We start from the raw sequence: 20,255 nt of genomic DNA, 5'->3' as shown, positions 1-20,255 counted from the left end.
TCATCAACTTGGTTTAAACTTTGCCCCAGCGCACATTGATCTCCTGGCAGCTGTAAGGAAAATGGTGTCAGTGGTGACAGCACATGCACAAACTGACCTCCCGGTGGTCTTTAGTAAAGTGACGCCAGTGGCAGGGCATGCACATATTGAGATCTCATTATCATGGAGCTGAGATTTAAATCTGCACATGTGTCACCACCAACGCCATTTTCCTGAAAGCTACTTGGAGATCAATGTGCGCAGATGCCGCTGGCGTGAAGTTTAAGCCAGGAGGACAATAAAATCAACAGAAGCAGCGGAGGCAGAGCTGAAGAACCTACCCACAGTCCTGCTCCGATGCAAGAAGCTATAATTATAAAAAAAACTTGAAACACTGATTACACAAAAAAAACCACAAAATGGATTTCTTCACCACAGGTATCGATTTAATCAGTGCTACAGCACCAATGGCCATGTGTGTACTTTACTTGCCAAAATACTACTAATCAGGCTCTTTGCTCTTAAAGGGTTTTCCCATGAATGACATTTATCACCTATTCACAGGCCATAATTGTCTGACCACTGAAATTCTCATGATCATTAAAAAGCGGATGAAGAAAGGAATATCATGACCCAGAGCTTTCCACACTTTACTGATTTAATATTTGTGGGGAGATGTTTTGTGGGGTTCCCTCATAGATAAAAAGCTGTTGCCTGATTTAGATAATATAGGTAGTACCGTATATAGAATTTGATACAGGGGTTTCTTAAGCATCATGTGTAAAGTATAGGATATGCTATGTTTAATTCATTTGGGTTATGAAAAAATCTCTTGAAACTATTTCTATCTATAGCTACCTCTAACTTTACAATGTCCCTGATTTACAGTAATGCAGTAATTATGATGATTTATCACTTATCATGCTAATTAAACAATGTTGTGATCATCATTAACAGAGCTATCTCAGTGTACACTGTGTGCGCAATTATTAGACAATTTTTATTTTCCATGATTCATTTTATTGTTGAATAACTACAGTTATGTTGGTCAATGCAAAAGGTTAATAAACCTGGATTTTTAAGACAGAAAAATTGAGTTTTGTCTTTCTTAGGAGAATATCTACTCTATGTGAGCATATTTATTGGGAAACTAATAGTGTGCAGAATTATTATGCAACTAACTGAAAAAATAATTTTCTTATCTCAACTGTTTAGTTTTGTAAGTTAAAGTGAGAATAATAACCAAACACCTCAAAATGTACAAAATATATCAGTATCCAATATAGCCACCCTTCTTTTTAATCACAGTCATAAGCCTTCCATCTTCAAAGTTGAGGTGTGTGCCCGTTACTGAACCAGGGATGAGCTCATCCCTCTGACTTTCAAGAGTCACTGTCATCTCATAAGTCCATAAAACCTTTGAAAAATCTGTCTTCAGATATTTCTTGGCCCAGTCTTGATTTTTTAACATCTGTGCCTTTTTCAATGCTGTAAGGGTTTCAGCATTCCTTCCCTTGGCCAAGCACTGAACACCGTGTACTTCTGAGCACTCTAGGGAGATTGCATATCTGGAATGTGACTGCCATAGAGGATAATGGGTTCCTGGTTGCTTCATGTCTGATGGTTCTCAACATTTTATGTGATCCTGTTGACTATTTGCAGCAAAACTTTTTATGGTCCTGTAATCGCACCCCAATATCTTAGTATTTTCCAGAATACTGTATTCCTCTGTAAGACTTTTAACAATTTTTGACTTTTCAGAGTTAGTTAAATTTCTTTTTTAACCCATTTTGTCTAAGGAAAACAAGTTGCCTAATAATTCTGCATTCCTCAATAAAGGTTGTCGATTTCCTTAGGCCTCATCCTCCCTCACTACACCAATACACAGCACCTGATCTGCTTCATTCAATAAGCATTAAAGTTTATAAAGTTTGGAAAATATGCATAAAATGCTGATATGGTCAAAATACTCAGTTGTCCATTATTTCTACACAGAATATACAAGTGAATAATTCCTTCTCATACTATAATTAGATCCTGTATAGACATAACCGGATCGACCAGTGGAAGACCAAGTTCAAGTCAAATTTTCTGAAATTCGCTGTTTCACGAGAATTCAGTTCATTTTGAGATTCCATTTGCGGTTTGCCAAGCAAAAAAACCTAGTCCGACACCATTTTCCACACTGCTGAAGCATCAGAAAATCAGCTACTATTATTTTGTGTTGCCGTGTCGGCTTCCCCATAATGCCCTGCAGCTATGACATCTAGCTGATTATCATATCTAGTACAGTGGTGGTCAGTATCTGGGCCATCACAGAACAGCAGTTCCCAGAGCAGCACAGTTTGTACAGCAAAATTGCTTTCCATCTCCAGAGTCACTGGTTAAGTCTCTTTCTCCAGTAAAGTGAGAATTTAGTCAGCAAGGTTTTCTCTTTCCTGTAGAGTGTAAGCTCTTATGCTCAGTGGGCTTCTCTCTCACCTGTAGAGTGTAAGCTCTTATGGTTAGCAGGGTCCTCTCTCCCACCCCTCCGTGTATTTTCCAAGCAAATACAAGCTTTCCATTATTAAGTTTCATGCAACTTTATTGACCGCAAATCTAATTTTGGAGGAAAAGTTGTCGAACTTAAATTTAAAAAGATCCTTTCATCTCTAATCCTGTATGATACGATGTAATATTGGAGCTATTAATAACTTTTGCATTGGAGCAATACCGTTTAAATCAACTAAGCCATATTATAAGCCAACTATTTACAATGTTTGTTATAGATATTGTACAGTAATTACTATTCTGTTTTCTTTTTTTGCAGTTACTTAATTGTTTTGTGATTCCTGTTGTCATACTTCTGTCCTGGTTTTTCTTACTGGTGCGATATAAGATTTTACACTTCATTGGGGCAGTAGCTTGCATCTTAGGAATAGGCTGCATGGCAGGAGCTGATGTGCTTATGGGAAGGCAACAAAAGGAAGGTAAATCATATGGTTACATTTATTAATGCTCTTGCATAACTGCACTACAATGTTTTTATATACAGTAGCAACCAAAAGTTTAGCTTTTTTTTTATTAAAAGTGTGATTACCTCTGTCTGGTTGTTGTGATGCCATTTTCCTGGTGATGAATAGAAAGTGCATGAAGTTGTTATCATGCAAGACCTTAATTGTAGTCAAAATGCTTTAGAATACAGGTATGGTCTTTTAATTAAATATAACTGACTGCCAAAAGATTTGCATATACTATTTATTGATCACAACATAGAGAGTAATTTATTGTTTACAATGCCATAACTTAGCATTTTGTAGCATACCCTCTCGCTTTAATTACTACACCACACCGACGGGGCATTGAAGCCACTATGGTATTCAAGACATCCTGAGGGATCTTGCTCCATTCCATTTGCAAATCTGCAAACAATTCAAACAATTGTGTATACGATACGCTTTATTTCAATTAGTGCAATTTCTCTCGGGATTAAGTGTTTCCAAACGTATATGGAAGAGGAGTATGAGGTGCTGCCGAAGGAGGCAACTATGAAAGAGAAAAGCTGTGCTGCAGAAAAATGCTGTGCATAAAGGAGGAGCGTGAGGTGCAGAAGTAGGCGGTGTAAAAAGCAGGAGCATGAGGTGCAGGATGAATAAGGCCCCTTAACTGCAGCCGTTAAAAGTCATATCGGCAGTCATTAAGGGGTTAATATTGTGTTAAAAAAAATTGCTTCAACAATCAATTAGTTACTATAGCTAGTATAGTATATTTTTCAGGTTGAATTGCAGTAGTAATTTTGTAATGTAACTATGAAAGGGAATGTGATCAAAGTGAAAAGTATAGCGCTAAAAGTCCATTTTTATTTGACTTGTTTGGTTGATATATAGGATTTTGTTCTGTGTTTTCTTGTCCCCCTTTCCTCCTTCTTTTGCAAGACCAAATCTCTGTACAGCGGTTAAGTGGTGAAGACTGGGGGTCCCTTGGAATCTGACAGATGAACTAGTTAGCATCAAGTCTGGCCGAAGTAGTCTTTTTGAGCCTTTGGCCTCTGACAGACATAACAGTTATACATTCTACCTTCCACTTTTAATCACATTGCCTCTCCATGCAGGAGTTGTGACTAATATTAATCTTATTAATATTTTTTCTTTTTCTATGAGATTTTAATAAGTGACATTTAGATTATGTAGTGTTTCTACAACAACGAATCAATGGAAGGAGGAAGAAGTAGTAGCCCAATAGTGTTCTTGGCTACACAGCTGTTCAAGTTATTTGTGTTTATACTGTGCTTGACAAAGGCAAATTTTGGCCCGAAACATTGCCTTTTTTCCTGCTTACATAAATGTACATAACAGTACTGTTGTAAAAAATGGGGTTTATATGCACAATGAGAGTCTTGCTGGAGTAGAAGACACCAAATTCATAGCCACAGCCATGTCCCACCCCGGCTCCTCCCCAGCTCTGCCTATTTTGATGGAGTTGATTCAAATTTTTACACAATTCCTTAATGTGCAAAATTTGTACAACTTCTTAACACTTTTACAATTTTTTTCTGTTGTAAAGGCATAGATGAATCTGCTCAAATGTCTCAATTGCCTAATAAGTAATCACAAGATTATATATAAAGTGCTCTCAGTGAGAGAAACAAAATAGGAATCTTGTGGGTATGATACCTTTTAATGGCTAACAAATAATAGTGAATGTTGTTACAAAGCAAGCTTTCGGGACTGCTTATGTCCCTTCATCAGGCTGATATGACAAAATATTTGAAGAAACCTTATTTATATACAGTTTAAAGCACAACATTTCAATAAACAAACAATGAGCTTGAAGAAAGAATCCTTAATTAGGTAAGATCAGATAGGTAGTATGAAAAGTTCTGAAGATCAAAGGGCTCCTTGGAGGAGATAGCTCAGATATGGTAATGGGTCATAAAACCTTCTGACAAATTGAGTCCTGTGTGAATAGAATCAAAGATTGTAATGAATTAATGCTCCCACACTCTCCGATGTGTCTGTGATTTAAAATTGCCTTTTAAAATGACAACTTTCATATTGCCTATGTTGTGTCCTGGACCACAGAAATGTTTAGCCACAGGTAAATGGGTTTTTTTGTCTGTAATTGTATGACGATGAGACCTCATCCTTGCTCTCAGTCTCTGTCCTGTTTCTCCAACATAGAGGCCACCCACAGGACATATATTGCATAGAATTAAATACACCACATTGGAAGAGGAACATGTGAATGTCCCTGGGAACTTATAGTCCTGCTTTGTGTTGGGAATTGGGATTTTGTCTTTGGTCTCTATATGAATGCAGGTTTTGCATCTTCTCCCATTGCAAGGATATGTTCCTCTTGGTGAATCAGAGGGCATTGAACTTCAGATAATGATGTTTCTTAGATTGGGAGGTTGTCTGTAACATAGCAAGGGGGGGGTCTTTGAATAGTGTTTTTAACCGGTGACCCTTGTGTAGGATATGGTGAAGTTTCTTAGCCATTTTTCTGAGTATTTCAAGCTGTGGGTTGTAGGTCACTACCAGAGGTACACGATGATTTTCCTCTTTTTTTCTGTATTGAAGTACTTGACTTCTAGGGATCCTTGTGGCCCTAACGATCTGATCATCAATGGAGGTGGGATGGTAACCTTGATTTAAAAATGACATTTTAAGCTGGGTTAGGTGTTCATCCCTGTCCTTGGGACTGGAACAGATACGGTTATATCTGAGGGTCTGGCTGTAGACAATGGATTTCTTAATGTGTTTAGGATGGAAGCTGTCCCATTTGAGGTATGTGGGACGGTCAATTGGTTTCCGATATACTGATGTTTGGAATGAACCATTTTGGATTTTTATGGTGGTGTCTAGGAAGTTGATTTTTGTTTTTGAATGGTCTAATGTCAAGTTTATGGTTGGATGAAATTTGTTGAATTTGTCATGGAAATTTAGAAGTTCTTGTTCAGGCTCAGTCCAGATTATTAATATGTCATCAATGTAACGGAAATAGGCAAAGGGTTTGATAGAGCAGGATGCTAAAAAGTCATTTTCCAGTTTAGCCATGAAGAGATTAGCGTACTGGGGTGCCATTTTACTTCCCATAGCGGTGCCGGTGCGTTGTAGGTAGAGCTCCTCACCGAAAGAGAAAAAGTTGTGTGTGAGGATGAATCTGGTAAGTGCTATTACAGACTTGGAGGGGATCCCATTGGCCTCAAGAAACATTTGGCAGGCCGCTAGTCCATCTTCGTGTGGGATGTTGGGATATAAGGATTCGACGTCCATGGTGGCTAAGATGGTGCTGTCGGGGAGGGGACCTATCGTGGATAGCTTATTAAGCAGGTCTGTAATGTCCTGTATATAGCTGGCTGTCTTCCTTACCAGCGGCTTGAGGATGTTTTCAATCCACCCTGAGAATTTTTCAGTTAGTGTTCCCACCCCTGAGATGATTGGCCTCCCTGGGTTGCCTGGCTTATGAATCTTGGGAAGCATATAGAAAGTTCCCATCCTTGGATTTTCGGGTATTAAGTCCAGAAGGTTTATGGGGTCTGTACATAGACCTTTGATGACTCTTTTCAACTCCCTCAGATATTTAGGAGTTGGGTCATCATCCAGTTTGGTGTAGTACTGTATATCCATCAGTTGTCTGTGAGCCTCTTTGATGTAGTCAGTTGTATTAAGGAGAACTATGGCACCACCTTTATCCGCAGGCTTAATTGTGATCTCCCTGTTGTTCTTAAGGCCGTGAATCGCCTTTTTCTCCTGCAAACTTATATTAGATGTTTCCTTTGCTTTTTTATCCAATATCGTGGACTGCATCGAATGTCTAAATGAGTCAATATATTGGTCCAAAATGGTGTTGCAGCCAGAGGGAGGTGTCCAGTCAGAGTTTTTCTTATTCTCTAGTTTGACTTGAGTTTGGCTGCCCAGAAGCCCCAAGTCCTCTTTGACAGAGAAGAACTCCTTCAGTCTAAGTCACTACAAAGTTCTGTTTTGTCTAGAGGTTTTGTAGGACAGAATGTGAGACCTCTGGAAAGTACATTAAGTTCTAGATTAGTGGGTCTCACATTCTGTCCTACAAAACCTCTAGACAAAACAGAACTTTGTAGTGACATGGAACAATACTTCAGGAGACTTAGACTGAAGGAGTTCTTCTCTGTCAAAATTCTCAGGGTGGATTGAAAACATCCTCAAGCCGCTGGTAAGGAAGACAGCCAGCTATATACAGGACACTACAGACCTGCTTAATAAGCTATCCACGATAGGTCCCCTCCCCGACAGCACCATCTTAGCCACCATGGACGTCGAATCCTTATATTCCAACATCCCACACGAAGATGGACTAGCGGCCTGCCAAATGTTTCTTGAGGCCAATGGGATCCCCTCCAAGTCTGTAATAGCACTTACCAGATTCATCCTCACACACAACTTTTTCTCTTTTGGTGAGGAGCTCTACCTACAACGCACCGGCACCGCTATGGGAAGTAAAATGGCACCCCAGTACGCTAATCTCTTCATGGCTAAACTGGAAAATGACTTTTTAGCATCCTGCTCTATCAAACCCTTTGCCTATTTCCGTTACATTGATGACATATTAATAATCTGGACTGAGCCTGAACAAGAACTTCTAAATTTCCATGACAAATTCAACAAATTTCATCCAACCATAAACTTGACATTAGACCATTCAAAAACAAAAATCAACTTCCTAGACACCACCATAAAAATCCAAAATGGTTCATTCCAAACATCAGTATATCGGAAACCAATTGACCGTCCCACATACCTCAAATGGGACAGCTTCCATCCTAAACACATTAAGAAATCCATTGTCTACAGCCAGGCCCTCAGATATAACCGTATCTGTTCCAGTCCCAAGGACAGGGATGAACACCTAACCCAGCTTAAAATGTCATTTTTAAATCAATGTTACCATCCCACCTCCATTGATGATCAGATCGTTAGGGCCACAAGGATCCCTAGAAGTCAAGTACTTCAATACAGAAAAAAAGAGGAAAATCATCGTGTACCTCTGGTAGTGACCTACAACCCACAGCTTGAAATACTCAGAAAAATGGCTAAGAAACTTCACCATATCCTACACAAGGATGACCGGTTAAAAACACTATTCAAAGACCCCCCCTTGCTATGTTACAGACAACCTCCCAATCTAAGAAACATCATTATCCGAAGTTCAATGCCCTCTGATTCACCAAGAGGAACATATCCTTGCAATGGGAGAAGATGCAAAACCTGCATTTATATAGAGACCAAAGACAAAATCCAATTTCCCAACACACAGCAGGACTATAAGATCCCAGGGACATTCACATGTTCCTCTTCCAATGTGGTGTATTTAATTCTATGCAATATACAGTGGGGCAAAAAAGTATTTAGTCAGTCAGCAATAGTGCAAGTTCCACCACTTAAAAAGACGAGAGGCGTCTGTAATTTACATCATAGGTAGACCTCAACTATGGGAGACAAACTGAGAAAAAAAAATCCAGAAAATCACATTGTCTGTTTTTTTTTCATTTTATTTGCATATTATGGTGGAAAATAAGTATTTGGTCAGAAACAAAATTTCATCTCAATACTTTGTGATATATCCTTTGTTGGCAATGACAGAGGTCAAACGTTTTCTGTAAGTCTTCACAAGGTTGCCACACACTGTTGTTGGTATGTTGGCCCATTCCTCCATGCAGATCTCCTCTAGAGCAGTGATGTCTTTGGCTTTTCGCTTGGCAACACGGACTTTCAACTCCCTCCAAAGGTTTTCTATAGGGTTGAGATCTGGAGACTGGCTAGGCCACTCCAGGACCTTGAAATGCTTCTTACGAAGCCACTCCTTCGTTGCCCTGGCGGTGTGCTTTGGATCATTGTCATGTTGAAAGACCCAGCCACGTTTCATCTTCAATGCCCTTGCTGATGGAAGGAGGTTTGCCCTCAAAATCTCACGATACATGGCCCCATTCATTCTTTCATGTACCCGGATCAGTCGTCCTGGCCCCTTTGCAGAGAAACAGCCCCAAAGCATGATGTTTCCACCACTATGCTTTACAGTAGGTATGGTGTTTGATGGATGCAACTCAGTATTCTTTTTCCTCCAAACACGACAAGTTGTGTTTCTACCAAACAGTTCCAGTTTGGTTTCATCAGACCATAGGACATTCTCCCAAAACTCCTCTGGATCATCCAATTGCTCTCTAGCAAACTTCAGACGGGCCCGGACATGTACAGGCTTAAGCAGTGGGACACGTCTGGCACTGCAGGATCTGAGTCCATGGTGGCGTAGTGTGTTACTTATGGTAGGCCTTGTTACATTGGTCCCAGCTGTCTGCAGTTCATTCACTAGGTCCCCCCACGTGGTTCTGGGATTTTTGCTCACCGTTCTTGTGATCATTCTGACCCCACGGGGTGGGATTTTGCGTGGAGCACCAGATCGAGGGAGATTATCAGTGGTCTTGTATGTCTTCCATTTTCTAATTATTGCTCCCACAGTTGATTTCTTCACTCCAAGCTGGTTGGCTATTGCAGATTCAGTCTTCCCAGCCTGGTGCAGGGCTACAATTTTGTTTCTGGTGTCCTTTGACAGCTCTTTGGTCTTCACCATAGTGGAGTTTGGAGTCAGACTGTTTGAGGGTGTGCACAGGTGTCTTTTTATACTGATAACAAGTTTAAACAGGTGCCATTACTACAGGTAATGAGTGGAGGAAAGAGGAGACTCTTAAAGAAGAAGTTACAGGTCTGTGAGAGCCAGAAATCTTGATTGCTTGTTTCTGACCAAATACTTATTTTCCACCATAATATGCAAATAAAATGAAAAAAAAACAGACAATGTGATTTTCTGGATTTTTTTTTCTCAGTTTGTCTCCCATAGTTGAGGTCTACCTATGATGTAAATTACAGACGCCTCTCATCTTTTTAAGTGGTGGAACTTGCACTATTGCTGACTGACTAAATACTTTTTTGCCCCACTGTATGTCCTGTGGGTGGCCTCTATGTTGGAGAAACAGGACAGAGACTGAGAGCAAGGATGAGGTCTCATCGTCATACAATTACAGACAAAAAAAACCATTTACCTGTGGCTAAACATTTCTGTGGTCCAGGACACAACATAGGCAATATGAAAGTTGTCATTTTAAAAGGCAATTTTAAATCACAGACACATCGGAGAGTGTGGGAGCATAAATTCATTACAATCTTTGATTCTATTCACACAGGACTCAATTTGTCAGAAGGTTTTATGACCCATTACCATATCTGAGCTATCTCCTCCAAGGAGCCCTTTGATCTTCAGAACTTTTCATACTACCTATCTGATCTTACCTAATTAAGGATTCTCTCTTCAAGCTCATTGTTTGTTTATTGAAATGTTGTGCTTTAAACTGTATATAAATAAGGTTTCTTCAAATATTTTGTCATATCAGCCTGATGAAGGGACATAAGCAGTCCCAAAAGCTTGCTTTGTAACAACATTCACTATTATTTGTTAGCCATTAAAAGGTATCATACCCACAAGATTCCTATTTTGTTTCTCTCACTGAGAGCACTTTATATATTTTTTTCTACTGGCTAACACGGTACCAAACCACTTTTTTCGTTTTACAAGGTTATATGAAAAGGTGAACCACTCTATTAGAGATACCTCAATACGCTTAGTTATTTTTACACAATTCTAGAATATATAAGTACAAAGAATTATGTATATTAAATTATCAGAACTAATGTGAAAACCAGTTTTCTAATTTGCTTTTAATACCACTCATGGAATAATTTCCCAATAGAATCTTTTAATATAATTACTATTTGAGCACATACTGTTCAGGAGTGTTCTACACATAATATAGACTAAAGTCTCCTACTTATATTTAAAGAAAATGCCTCTTTGTTAAATGATATTTTTAACTGTATGTTAATATTTTATATTTTATTTTTTGTCTACAGAGTTTTTTCCAGGAGATAGCAAATTAATTGGGGATGTCTTGGTCCTTGGTGGTGCCACTCTATATGGGATTTCTAGTGTGTGTCAAGAGTACATAGTTCGAAATCTCAGTCGAATTGAGTTACTAGGAATGATTGGACTTTTTGGATCTTTCTTCAGTGGAATACAGCTGTGAGTATATGGTAAAAGAAGATTTAACATCTACTCTGGCAATAATTATTAGACAAAGATATTTAAAGTATGGATAAGATTTTCTGAGCATGTATATGGAAGGGTTGGGTCACCTCTATTTATAATGCAGGACAGGACTGAATGAAAGAAGCATGCTTTCCATTCCAAAAGACATCAACCACTGAGAACTCTCAATTCTGAATATTTTTCCAAAAGCCAAGGATTCAGGAGAAAAGATCCCAATCTATTAACTCAAGTAATCCCTCACTGGAATATATGAAATTTGTTTCTCTAAACTAGACAACTCCTTAGTATTTTATTACTTAGTATTATTTGACCCACCTAAACATTTTATCTGATGTTTCAGGCCTCTCGCAATAATTTTTGGTGTTCAAGACTTCTTAGCAATCTAAAGATATTCTCAATATGTCATCTTGATTTGTATATAAAGCAGCATTTGTGTGTTAAGTTTTATTTACATGTCTAGTTGTCATCCGTCTGTAATGTATCCAGTGATAAAACAATTTGATCTATAACAAATAGAGCAAAAACTAATCCTCATTTTGGTTCCTGTTTTGTATCCATTTTTTCTCTATTTGGAAAAGAAAATACTAGAGGTGTCTCTGAACATCTCTAGTGTTCTTGAAATGCGCAGGACTTAAAAAAACAGATCTGTTAACACATGATTATCAGTTACGATCTATTTTCAATGCTAAAAAAAGGATTAAGTTGGTATCTGTTAGGATAGATGAAAAATGTGTTTTTTCATCCAGCTAAACACAGCTGGTCAAGATGTTTTAAGATATTTCCATCCCCATTCATATAAATGGGTTCTCTACGGGATGGTTTTGTTTTTCTGAAACAGATCCAAAATAATTACTGGACATATGAACATAGCCTAACTCCTTTCTGACATCGGACGTAATATTCCCTCCATGTGACCTGGGCCTCTTTAATCAGGGACAGAATAGTACGTCATTACGATCGGCTGCACACACGGGGAATATGCGGGCAATCGCCGCCGGGTGTCAGCTGGCACCAGGTGCCAGGAGTGGTCACAGACTGTTCTCAGCACTTTAACCTCCGAAATGCTGTGATCAAACATGATCGCTTCATTCCAGAAGCCGGCAGAGGGCTTTGGATCGGAGACCCCACGGCGTGACGTGGGTTGCCGATCGTTGCCATGGTGACCTGATGTTGTCATAATGACATCATGGTCACCAGAGTTAGGAAACTTGCTGATTATGTGCAGTGCATGTTCAAGAAGTCTGTCTGTCAGTGCAGAGCTGACAGTTTCTATAGCATGCAGATGCTGCTTCATCTATATGCTATAGAAGAGATCAGCCTGTAAAAAGTGATTGTACCATAGTGGGACAAAGTAAAAAAAAGTTATAAAAAAGTAAATAAAAAAAAGTAAAATCATTGTAAACATATTTTAAAAAATAGTAATAATAATAAAAAAATCAATATATATTCTATCACTAAATAAATATTTGAATGAAAAAAAAATTAAACAATAAAAATACACATTTGGTATCGCTGCGCCCATAACGACCCAACCTATAAAACTGTTCCACCAGTTAACCCCTTTAGTGAACACCATAAAAAAGATAAAAAGGCAAGAAACAATGCTTTATCATCATACCACTGAATAAAAAGTGGAATAACCCGCAATCAAAAAGACAGATATAAATAAATATGGTACCACTGAAAATGTCATTTTGTTCCGCAAAAAACAAGCTGCCATACAGCTCCATCAGCGGGAAAATAAAAAAGTTATAGCTCTCAGAATAAAGCAATGCAAAAATAATTATTTTTTTCTACAAAATAGTTTTTATTGTACAAAAGCGACAAAACATAAAAAAATAAATAAGGTATCGCTGTAATCGTACTGACCCGAAGAATAAAACTGTCTTATCAATTTTACCACACATGAAACGGTATAAACCCCACCCCCAAAAAAAGAAATTCATGTATTACTATTTTTTGTTCATTCTGCCTCCCAAAAATCAGAATAGCAAGTGATCAAAAAAATGTCATGTGCTTGAATATGGGACCAATAAAAATGTCAACTTGTCCTGCAAAAAACAAGACCTCACAAAACCTCACATGACACTGTGGGCCAAAATATGGAAAAATTATAGCTCTCAAAATGTGATGATGCAAAAACTATTTTTTTTGCAATAAAAAGCGTCTTTTAGTGTGTGACAGCAGCCAAACATGAAAACCCACTATAAGGCCTCTTTCACACATCCTGCTATTTCCAGTACCAGAGATGGAAGGGTCAGTGCTTGTGGCACATATGCAGCATGCATGTGCCACATCAGTACTACACGGACGGGCGCCAAAGAAGAAGCATTACAGTAAGCAATGTTCCCAAGCGCCAGGTGCTGAACACGGCTCTCCTCATTCTCCCCTGCTCTGCCAGCGATCGGCGTGAGCAGGGGAGAATGATGAGAGTTATATTTATGTGATAAAAGAGGCAGCAGGTGACATCAAGCCCACAGCTTAGTAATGGAGAAGCGTTTATAAGACACCTATCCACTACTAATTCTATAGTTACATAGTAAATAAAGACACAGACAGAATAGATTTTTATTAGAAATAAAGCAAAACACAGTTTTACTTTTTTATTTAAAAATAACAAACACAGTTATACTCACTGTTCCACGAAAGCCCTCGTTCTCCTGTAAAAAACTAAAATAGAAAAGCAACAATATACCATACCTGTCTGTCGTTCTGTCCCGCTCCGTAATCCATGTCTGGGGGATAGTTAGTTTTCAACCTGAATGGTGCCAAGATGCGACCATCCAGGTTGAGAACCACTGGTGAATGAGCTCCTGGGAACGTAGCATCAGTGACCGGCGGTGACATCATAGAGGTTACCTCCAGTCATGGAGGCTCCGTTTCCAAACTGGGTTGTGCCATGGGTTTGATGTCACCTGGCAATACAAAGGTGACATGAACCCAACAAATATGAACCCCACTTGCCACCACTACAAGGCAAGTGAGAAGAGTCGGGCAAAGCACGAGAATTGACGCATCTAATAGATATGACTTTTCTGGACAGTTGCAGGCTGCTACTTTTAGGCTGGGGGGTCAATATCCATGGCCCTTTACCAGCCTGAGGTTAAACAATCACTCCCAACAAAGTTTTTATTCTCTTGATATATTGCAATTCTCAGGCTATACAGCACTGTGTACTTAAAATGTCTCATTTTTTCTTTCTACCTATCTAATTCTTCTCTTTTCTCTGCTCTATGTAGAAGCAGGAACTCTCTTGTCCCTGCATTTATCATTCTCCTCTTCAACTCCTGCGAGGGACATTTGCAGTTACTCATGACTCATACAGAGACCTCCTGTTTCTACTTAAAGCCTAGAAGGAATGAGCTAGTCAGTTTTAATCACTTGATGTCATAGACCTAACAGAAAAGAGAAGAATTACCTGTGTAAAAGGGTAAAATGAGCAATTGCAAGTACAAAAAGCTATATAATATGATGATTGCAATATATTAGAAGGAAAACAATTTTGATGGGAGTGCTTCTTTAAAATTCATTCTGACAGGAGATGACTGAATTCTGGGGTATAATTCTTTAAAGCAAACCTATCAGCAGGATTTTGATAATTAAACTACAGACACTGTCAGGTTGGCGCAGTTATACTGATTAAAATGATATCTTGGTTGATGAAATTCATCTTGTGGTTGTTGTTTAATCTGTATTTGTAGTTTTCACTTAATGAGATTCTCTTGCTCTGGGGTGGGCCTGTGGGCTGGGCATTTGTGTGGTGCTCTGCTTACATATTCAGGTTTATGACAGTCCTGCAATTACAGTCATATGTTAAAGTTTGGGCACCCCTATTAATATTAACCTTTTTTCTTTATAACAATTTTGGTTTTTGCAACAGCTATTTCAGTTTCATATATCTAATAACTGATGGACTCAGTTATATTTCTGGATTCAAATGAAGTTTATTGTACTAACAGAAAATGTGCAATCTGCATTTAAACAAAATTTGACCAGTGCAAAAGTATGGGCACCCTTATCATTTTCTTGATTTGAACACTCCTAACTACTTTTTACTGACTTCCTGAAGCACTAAATTGGTTTTGTAACCTCATTGAGCTTTGAACTTCATAGCCAGGTGTATCGAATCATGAGAAAAAGTATTTAAGGTGGCCACTTGCAAGTAGTTCTATTTGATTCTCCTATGAAGAGTGGCATCATGGGCTCCTCAAAACAACTCTCAAATGATCTGAAAACAAAGATTATTCAACATAGCTTTTCAGGGGAAGGATACAAAAAGTTGTCTCAGAGATTTTACCTGTCAGTTTCCACTGTGAGGAACATAGTAAGGAAATGGAAGAACACAGGTACAGTTCTTGTAAAGCCCAGAAGTGGCAGGCCAAGAAAAATATCAGAAAGGCAGAGAAGAAGAATGGTGAGAACAGTCAAGGACAATCCACAGACCACCTCCAAAGACCTGCAGCATCATCTTGCTGCAGATGGTGTCACTGTGCATCGGTCAACAATACAGCGCACTCTGCAGAAGGAGAAGCTGTATGGGAGAGTGATGCGAAAGAAGCCGTTTCTGCAAGCACGCCACAAACAGAGTCGCCTGAGGTGTGCAAAAGCACATTTGGACAAGCCAGTTACATTTTGGGAGAAGGTCCTGTGGACTGATGAAACAAAGATTGAGATGTTTGGTCATACAAAAAGGCGTTATGCATGGAGGCTAAAAAACACAGCATTCCAAGAAAAAACACTTGCTACCCACAGTAAAATTTGGTGGAGGTTCCATCATGCTTTGGGGCTGTGTGGCCAATGCCGGCACCGGGAATCTTGTTAAAGTTGAGGGTCGCATGGATTCAACTCAGTATCAGCAGATTCTTGACAATAATGTGCAAGAATCAGTGACGAAGTTGAAGTTACTCAGGGATGGATATTTCAGCAAGACAATGATCCAAAACACCGCTCCAAATCTACTCAGGCATTCATGCAGAGGAACAATTACAATGTTCTGGAATGGCCATCCCAGTCCCCAGACCTGAATATCATTGAACATCTGTGGGATGATTTGAAGCGGGCTGTCCATGCTCTGCGACCATCAAACTTAACTGAACTGGAATTGTTTTGTAAACAGGAATGGTCACAAATACCTTCATCCAGGATCCAGAAACTCATTAATAGCTACAGGAAGCGACTAGAGGCTGTTATTTTTGCAAAAGGAGGATCTACGAAATATTAATGTCACTTTTATGTTGAGGTGCCCATACTTTTGCACCGGTCAAATTTTGTTTAAATGCAGATTGCACTTTTTCTGCTAGTACAATAAACCTCATTTGAATCCAGAAATATAACTGAGTCCATCAGTTATTAGATATATGAAACTGAAATAGCTGTTGCAAAAACCAAAATTGTTATAAAGAAAAAAGGTTAACATTAATAGGGGTGCCCAAACTTTAACATATGACTGTACTTGCCTCCTATTTTACATAATGCATATAATATTGTTAGCCTATAAAAAATTAATGTCAGCAAAATGATGCAGATGGTGAAGCATACGCAGTAGCATATATTGCTAGCCGATAGATGCTACTGCACAAGCATTGCCGCCGGCGCCATTTTGCTGCAGCCAAAATGTTTTTTCTACAGCAAAGTGGTGCCAGTGCATGTGCAGTAGCATCTATTGCTTGCTAGTAGATGCTACTGAGCAAGTGCCGCAGCCAGCGCAATTTTTCTGCAGCCAATTTTTTTTCTCCCATAAAATGGTACCTGCAGTGGCACTTGCGCAGCAGCATCTATCGCCATTTTGCTAAAGCAACGTTTTTTTTTTAAACTAACAATATTGCATTCATTATGCGATACAGTCATATGTTAAAGTTTGGGTACCCCTATTAATGTTAACCTTTTTTCTTTATAACAATTTTGGTTTTTGCAACAGCTATTTCAGTTTCATATATCTAATAACTGATGGACTCAGTTATATTTCTGGATTCAAATGAGGTTTATTGTACTAACAGAAAATGTGCAATCTGCATTTGACCGGTGCAAAAGTATGGGCACCCTTATCATTTTCTTGATTTGAACACTCCTAACTACTTTTTACTGATTTCCTGAAGCACTAAATTGGTTTTGTAACCTCATTGAGCTTTGAACTTCATAGCCAGGTGTATCAAATCATGAGAAAAGGTATTTAAGGTGGCCACTTGCAAGTAGTTCTCCTATTTGATTCTCCTATGAAGAGTGGCATCATGGGCTCCTCAAAACAACTCTCAAATGATCTGAAAACAAAGATTATTCAACATAGCTTTTCAGGGGAAGGATACAAAAAGTTGTCTCAGAGATTTAACCTGTCAGTTTCCACTGTGAGGAACATAATAAGGAAATGGAAGAACACAGGTACAGTTCTTGTTAAGCCCAGAAGTGGCAGCCAAGAAAAATATCAGAAAGGCAGAGAAGAAGAATGGTGAGAACAGTCAAGGACAATCCACAGACCACCTCCAAAGACCTGCAGCATCATCTTGCTGCAGATGGTGTCACTGTGCATCGGTCAACAATACAGCGCACTTTGCACAAGGAGAAGCTGTATGAGAGAGTGATGCGAAAGAAGCCATTTCTGCAAGCACGCCACAAACAGAGTCGCCTGAGGTATGCAAAAGCACATTTGGACAAGCCAGTTACATTTTGGAAGAAGGTCCTGTAGACTGATGAAACAAAGATTGAGTTGTTTGGTCATACAAAAAGGCGTTATGCATGGAGGCTAAAAAACACAGCATTCCAAGAAAAACACTTGCTACCCACAGTAAAATTTGGTGGAGGTTCCATCAGGCTTTGGGGCTGTGTGGCCAATGCCGGCACCAGGAATCTTGTTAAAGTTGAGGGTCGCATGGATTCAACTCAGTATCAGCAGATTCTTGACAATAATGTGCAAGAATCAGTGACGAAGTTGAAGTTACGCAGGGGATGGATATTTCAGCAAGACAATGATCCAAAACACCGCTCCAACTCTACTCAGGCATTCATGCAGAAGAACAATTACAATGTTCTGGAATGGCCATCCCAGTCCCCAGACCTGAATATCATTGAACATCTGTGGGATGATTTGAAGCGGGCTGTCCATGCTCGGCGACCATCAAACTTAAATGAACTGGAATTGTTTTGTAAACAGGAATGGTCACAAATACCTTCATCCAGGAACTCATTAATAGCTACAGGAAGCGACAAGAGGCTGTTATTTTTGCAAAATGAGGATCTACAAAATATTAATGTCGCTTTTATGTTGAGGTGCCCATACTTTTGCACCGGTCAAATTTTGTTTAAATGCAGATTGCACATTTTCTGTTAGTACAATAAACCTCATTTGAATCCAGAAATATAACTGAGTCCATCAGTTATTAGATATATGAAACTGAAATAGCTGTTGCAAAAACCAAAATTGTTATAAAGAAAAAAGGTTAACATTAATAGGGGTGCCCAAACTTTAACATATGACTGTAGATGCTATTGCTCATGCACCGCCGACACCATTTTGCTGAAGTTATTTTTTTTATTTAGACCAACAATATTATATGGATTATGTAAAATAGGAGGCAGGTCACTGAAGGATCAATGACCTGTCATAAGCACATAAGGATAAATATGTAAGCAGAGCACCACATAAAGTCCCACCAACAGCCCCATCATGAAGCACGAGAATCTGATTAGCTGAAAATTGCAAATACAGACAACAACCACAAATTGGGTTTCATCAACCAAGGTATCATTTTAATCATTTTAATAGTGCCAACCTGACACTGTTTGTAGTTTACTTAGCAAAATTGTGCTGACAGGTTCACTTTAACTTACAGTATTTAAATTATTTATCAAATGTATTGAACTAATAGCTTCAAACACATTCACTCCACATGGATGTGTCAAGGGGGCAGAATTAATGCTACCTGGAATTTTAAGTCATATGCAGCTAATAATTACTGGACATGTGCTGAATAAATAAACCTGCATGCCAACTGCTCATTATGACAAGTTTAAAAGTAGAAAATAATGATGATTGAGCTGAATTTTTCCCATTTCAAGTTTGTGTAATTAGCTAAACCTTTCTAAGATTTATGTGGAGTCATTGTCGTTAATAGACCCACATACCAGCACTTGTCTATCTCTAGAATAAGACAATTTGTAATTTAGTCTCAAAAGTGGCATGAAAGCGACATGCTTTTGCATTTCTTTAGGGTAACTCTCCATAACCGAAGGAACCTATAGAATTCTGGAAAAAAGTTGTAAGGAATCTCTCTCACTTAGATTACTACATTTTATGATCTACATAAATTATTTTTGTTCCTGTAGTCTTGTATCTTCTAAAATGGAAATTCCAGTAAATCTTCAATGCATCAGAGATTATTCTGTTGTTAAAATTCTAATTATAATTAGATCAATATTACTAGTATTGCTAGAGACATTATAAAACTACCTGTTTACAGTGATACAATAAGTCGTACCCATATTACTCTTTAACTATCTATCCCTCTTCAAGTTTATAATCTACTTTCTGTTTGAGATATAAACGTATGTAGATATAGATATATTCAACTCTAGTAATTTAATTTGAATTGCTTATATTCAGTAGCTTCCACATCCTCTATATATTACAATGGTGATGTATCTTTACGTTGACTATTGGTAGTTTTTCATACATTTTCTAATAATAATAATAATAAATATTATTTCTATAGCGCCGACATATTCCGCAGCACTTTACATTTCAGAGGGGACTTGTACAGACGATAGACATTACAGCATAACAATAATCACATAGATCATAACAGATACCAAGAGGAATGAGGGCCCTGCTCGCAAGCTTACAGTCTATGAGGGAAAAAGGGGAGACACGAAAGGTGGGTGGTAATAATTGCCCTGATTGTTTGGACCAGCCATAATGTTAAGTGTGTAACAGTACGGACACAGAGGGCTAATAGATGCATAAAGCATGTGGGAACATGATACAGGGAACCTGGTTATGGTAAAACTTTTGTCTGTGCCACACAGGGATAGTTAGGTTAATGTGTTGAGGCGGTTGGCTAGTCTGAATCAATGAGTTTTCAGGGCACGCTTAAAATTGTAGGGATTGGGGACTACTCGTATTGATTTGGGAAGTGTATTCCAAAGAATTGGCGCAGCACATGTATAGTCTTGGA

At 38.6% G+C, this 20,255-nt stretch overlaps 1 protein-coding gene across 1 annotated transcript in view; it reads left to right on the top strand.

The window, feature by feature from the left end:
• SLC35F1 (solute carrier family 35 member F1) overlaps positions 1-20,255 on the top strand; it is a 677,622-nt gene that overhangs the window by 562,952 nt on the left and 94,415 nt on the right. Inside the window, exons 4-5 of the mRNA XM_073575938.1 lie at positions 2,789-2,948; positions 10,896-11,064. Coding sequence (XP_073432039.1) covers positions 2,789-2,948; positions 10,896-11,064 — 329 coding nt within the window. The remainder of the gene's footprint in view (positions 1-2,788; positions 2,949-10,895; positions 11,065-20,255) is intronic.

Source organism: Dendrobates tinctorius, unplaced genomic scaffold (assembly GCF_039654945.1).
Source record: "Dendrobates tinctorius isolate UK_male_01 unplaced genomic scaffold, ASM3965494v1 ptg000046l, whole genome shotgun sequence".
In the NCBI taxonomy this organism is placed as follows: Eukaryota; Metazoa; Chordata; class Amphibia; order Anura; family Dendrobatidae; genus Dendrobates; species Dendrobates tinctorius.
The sequence above is the reverse complement of the archived record's forward strand: the minus strand, read 5'-3'. Positions and strand labels throughout refer to the sequence as shown.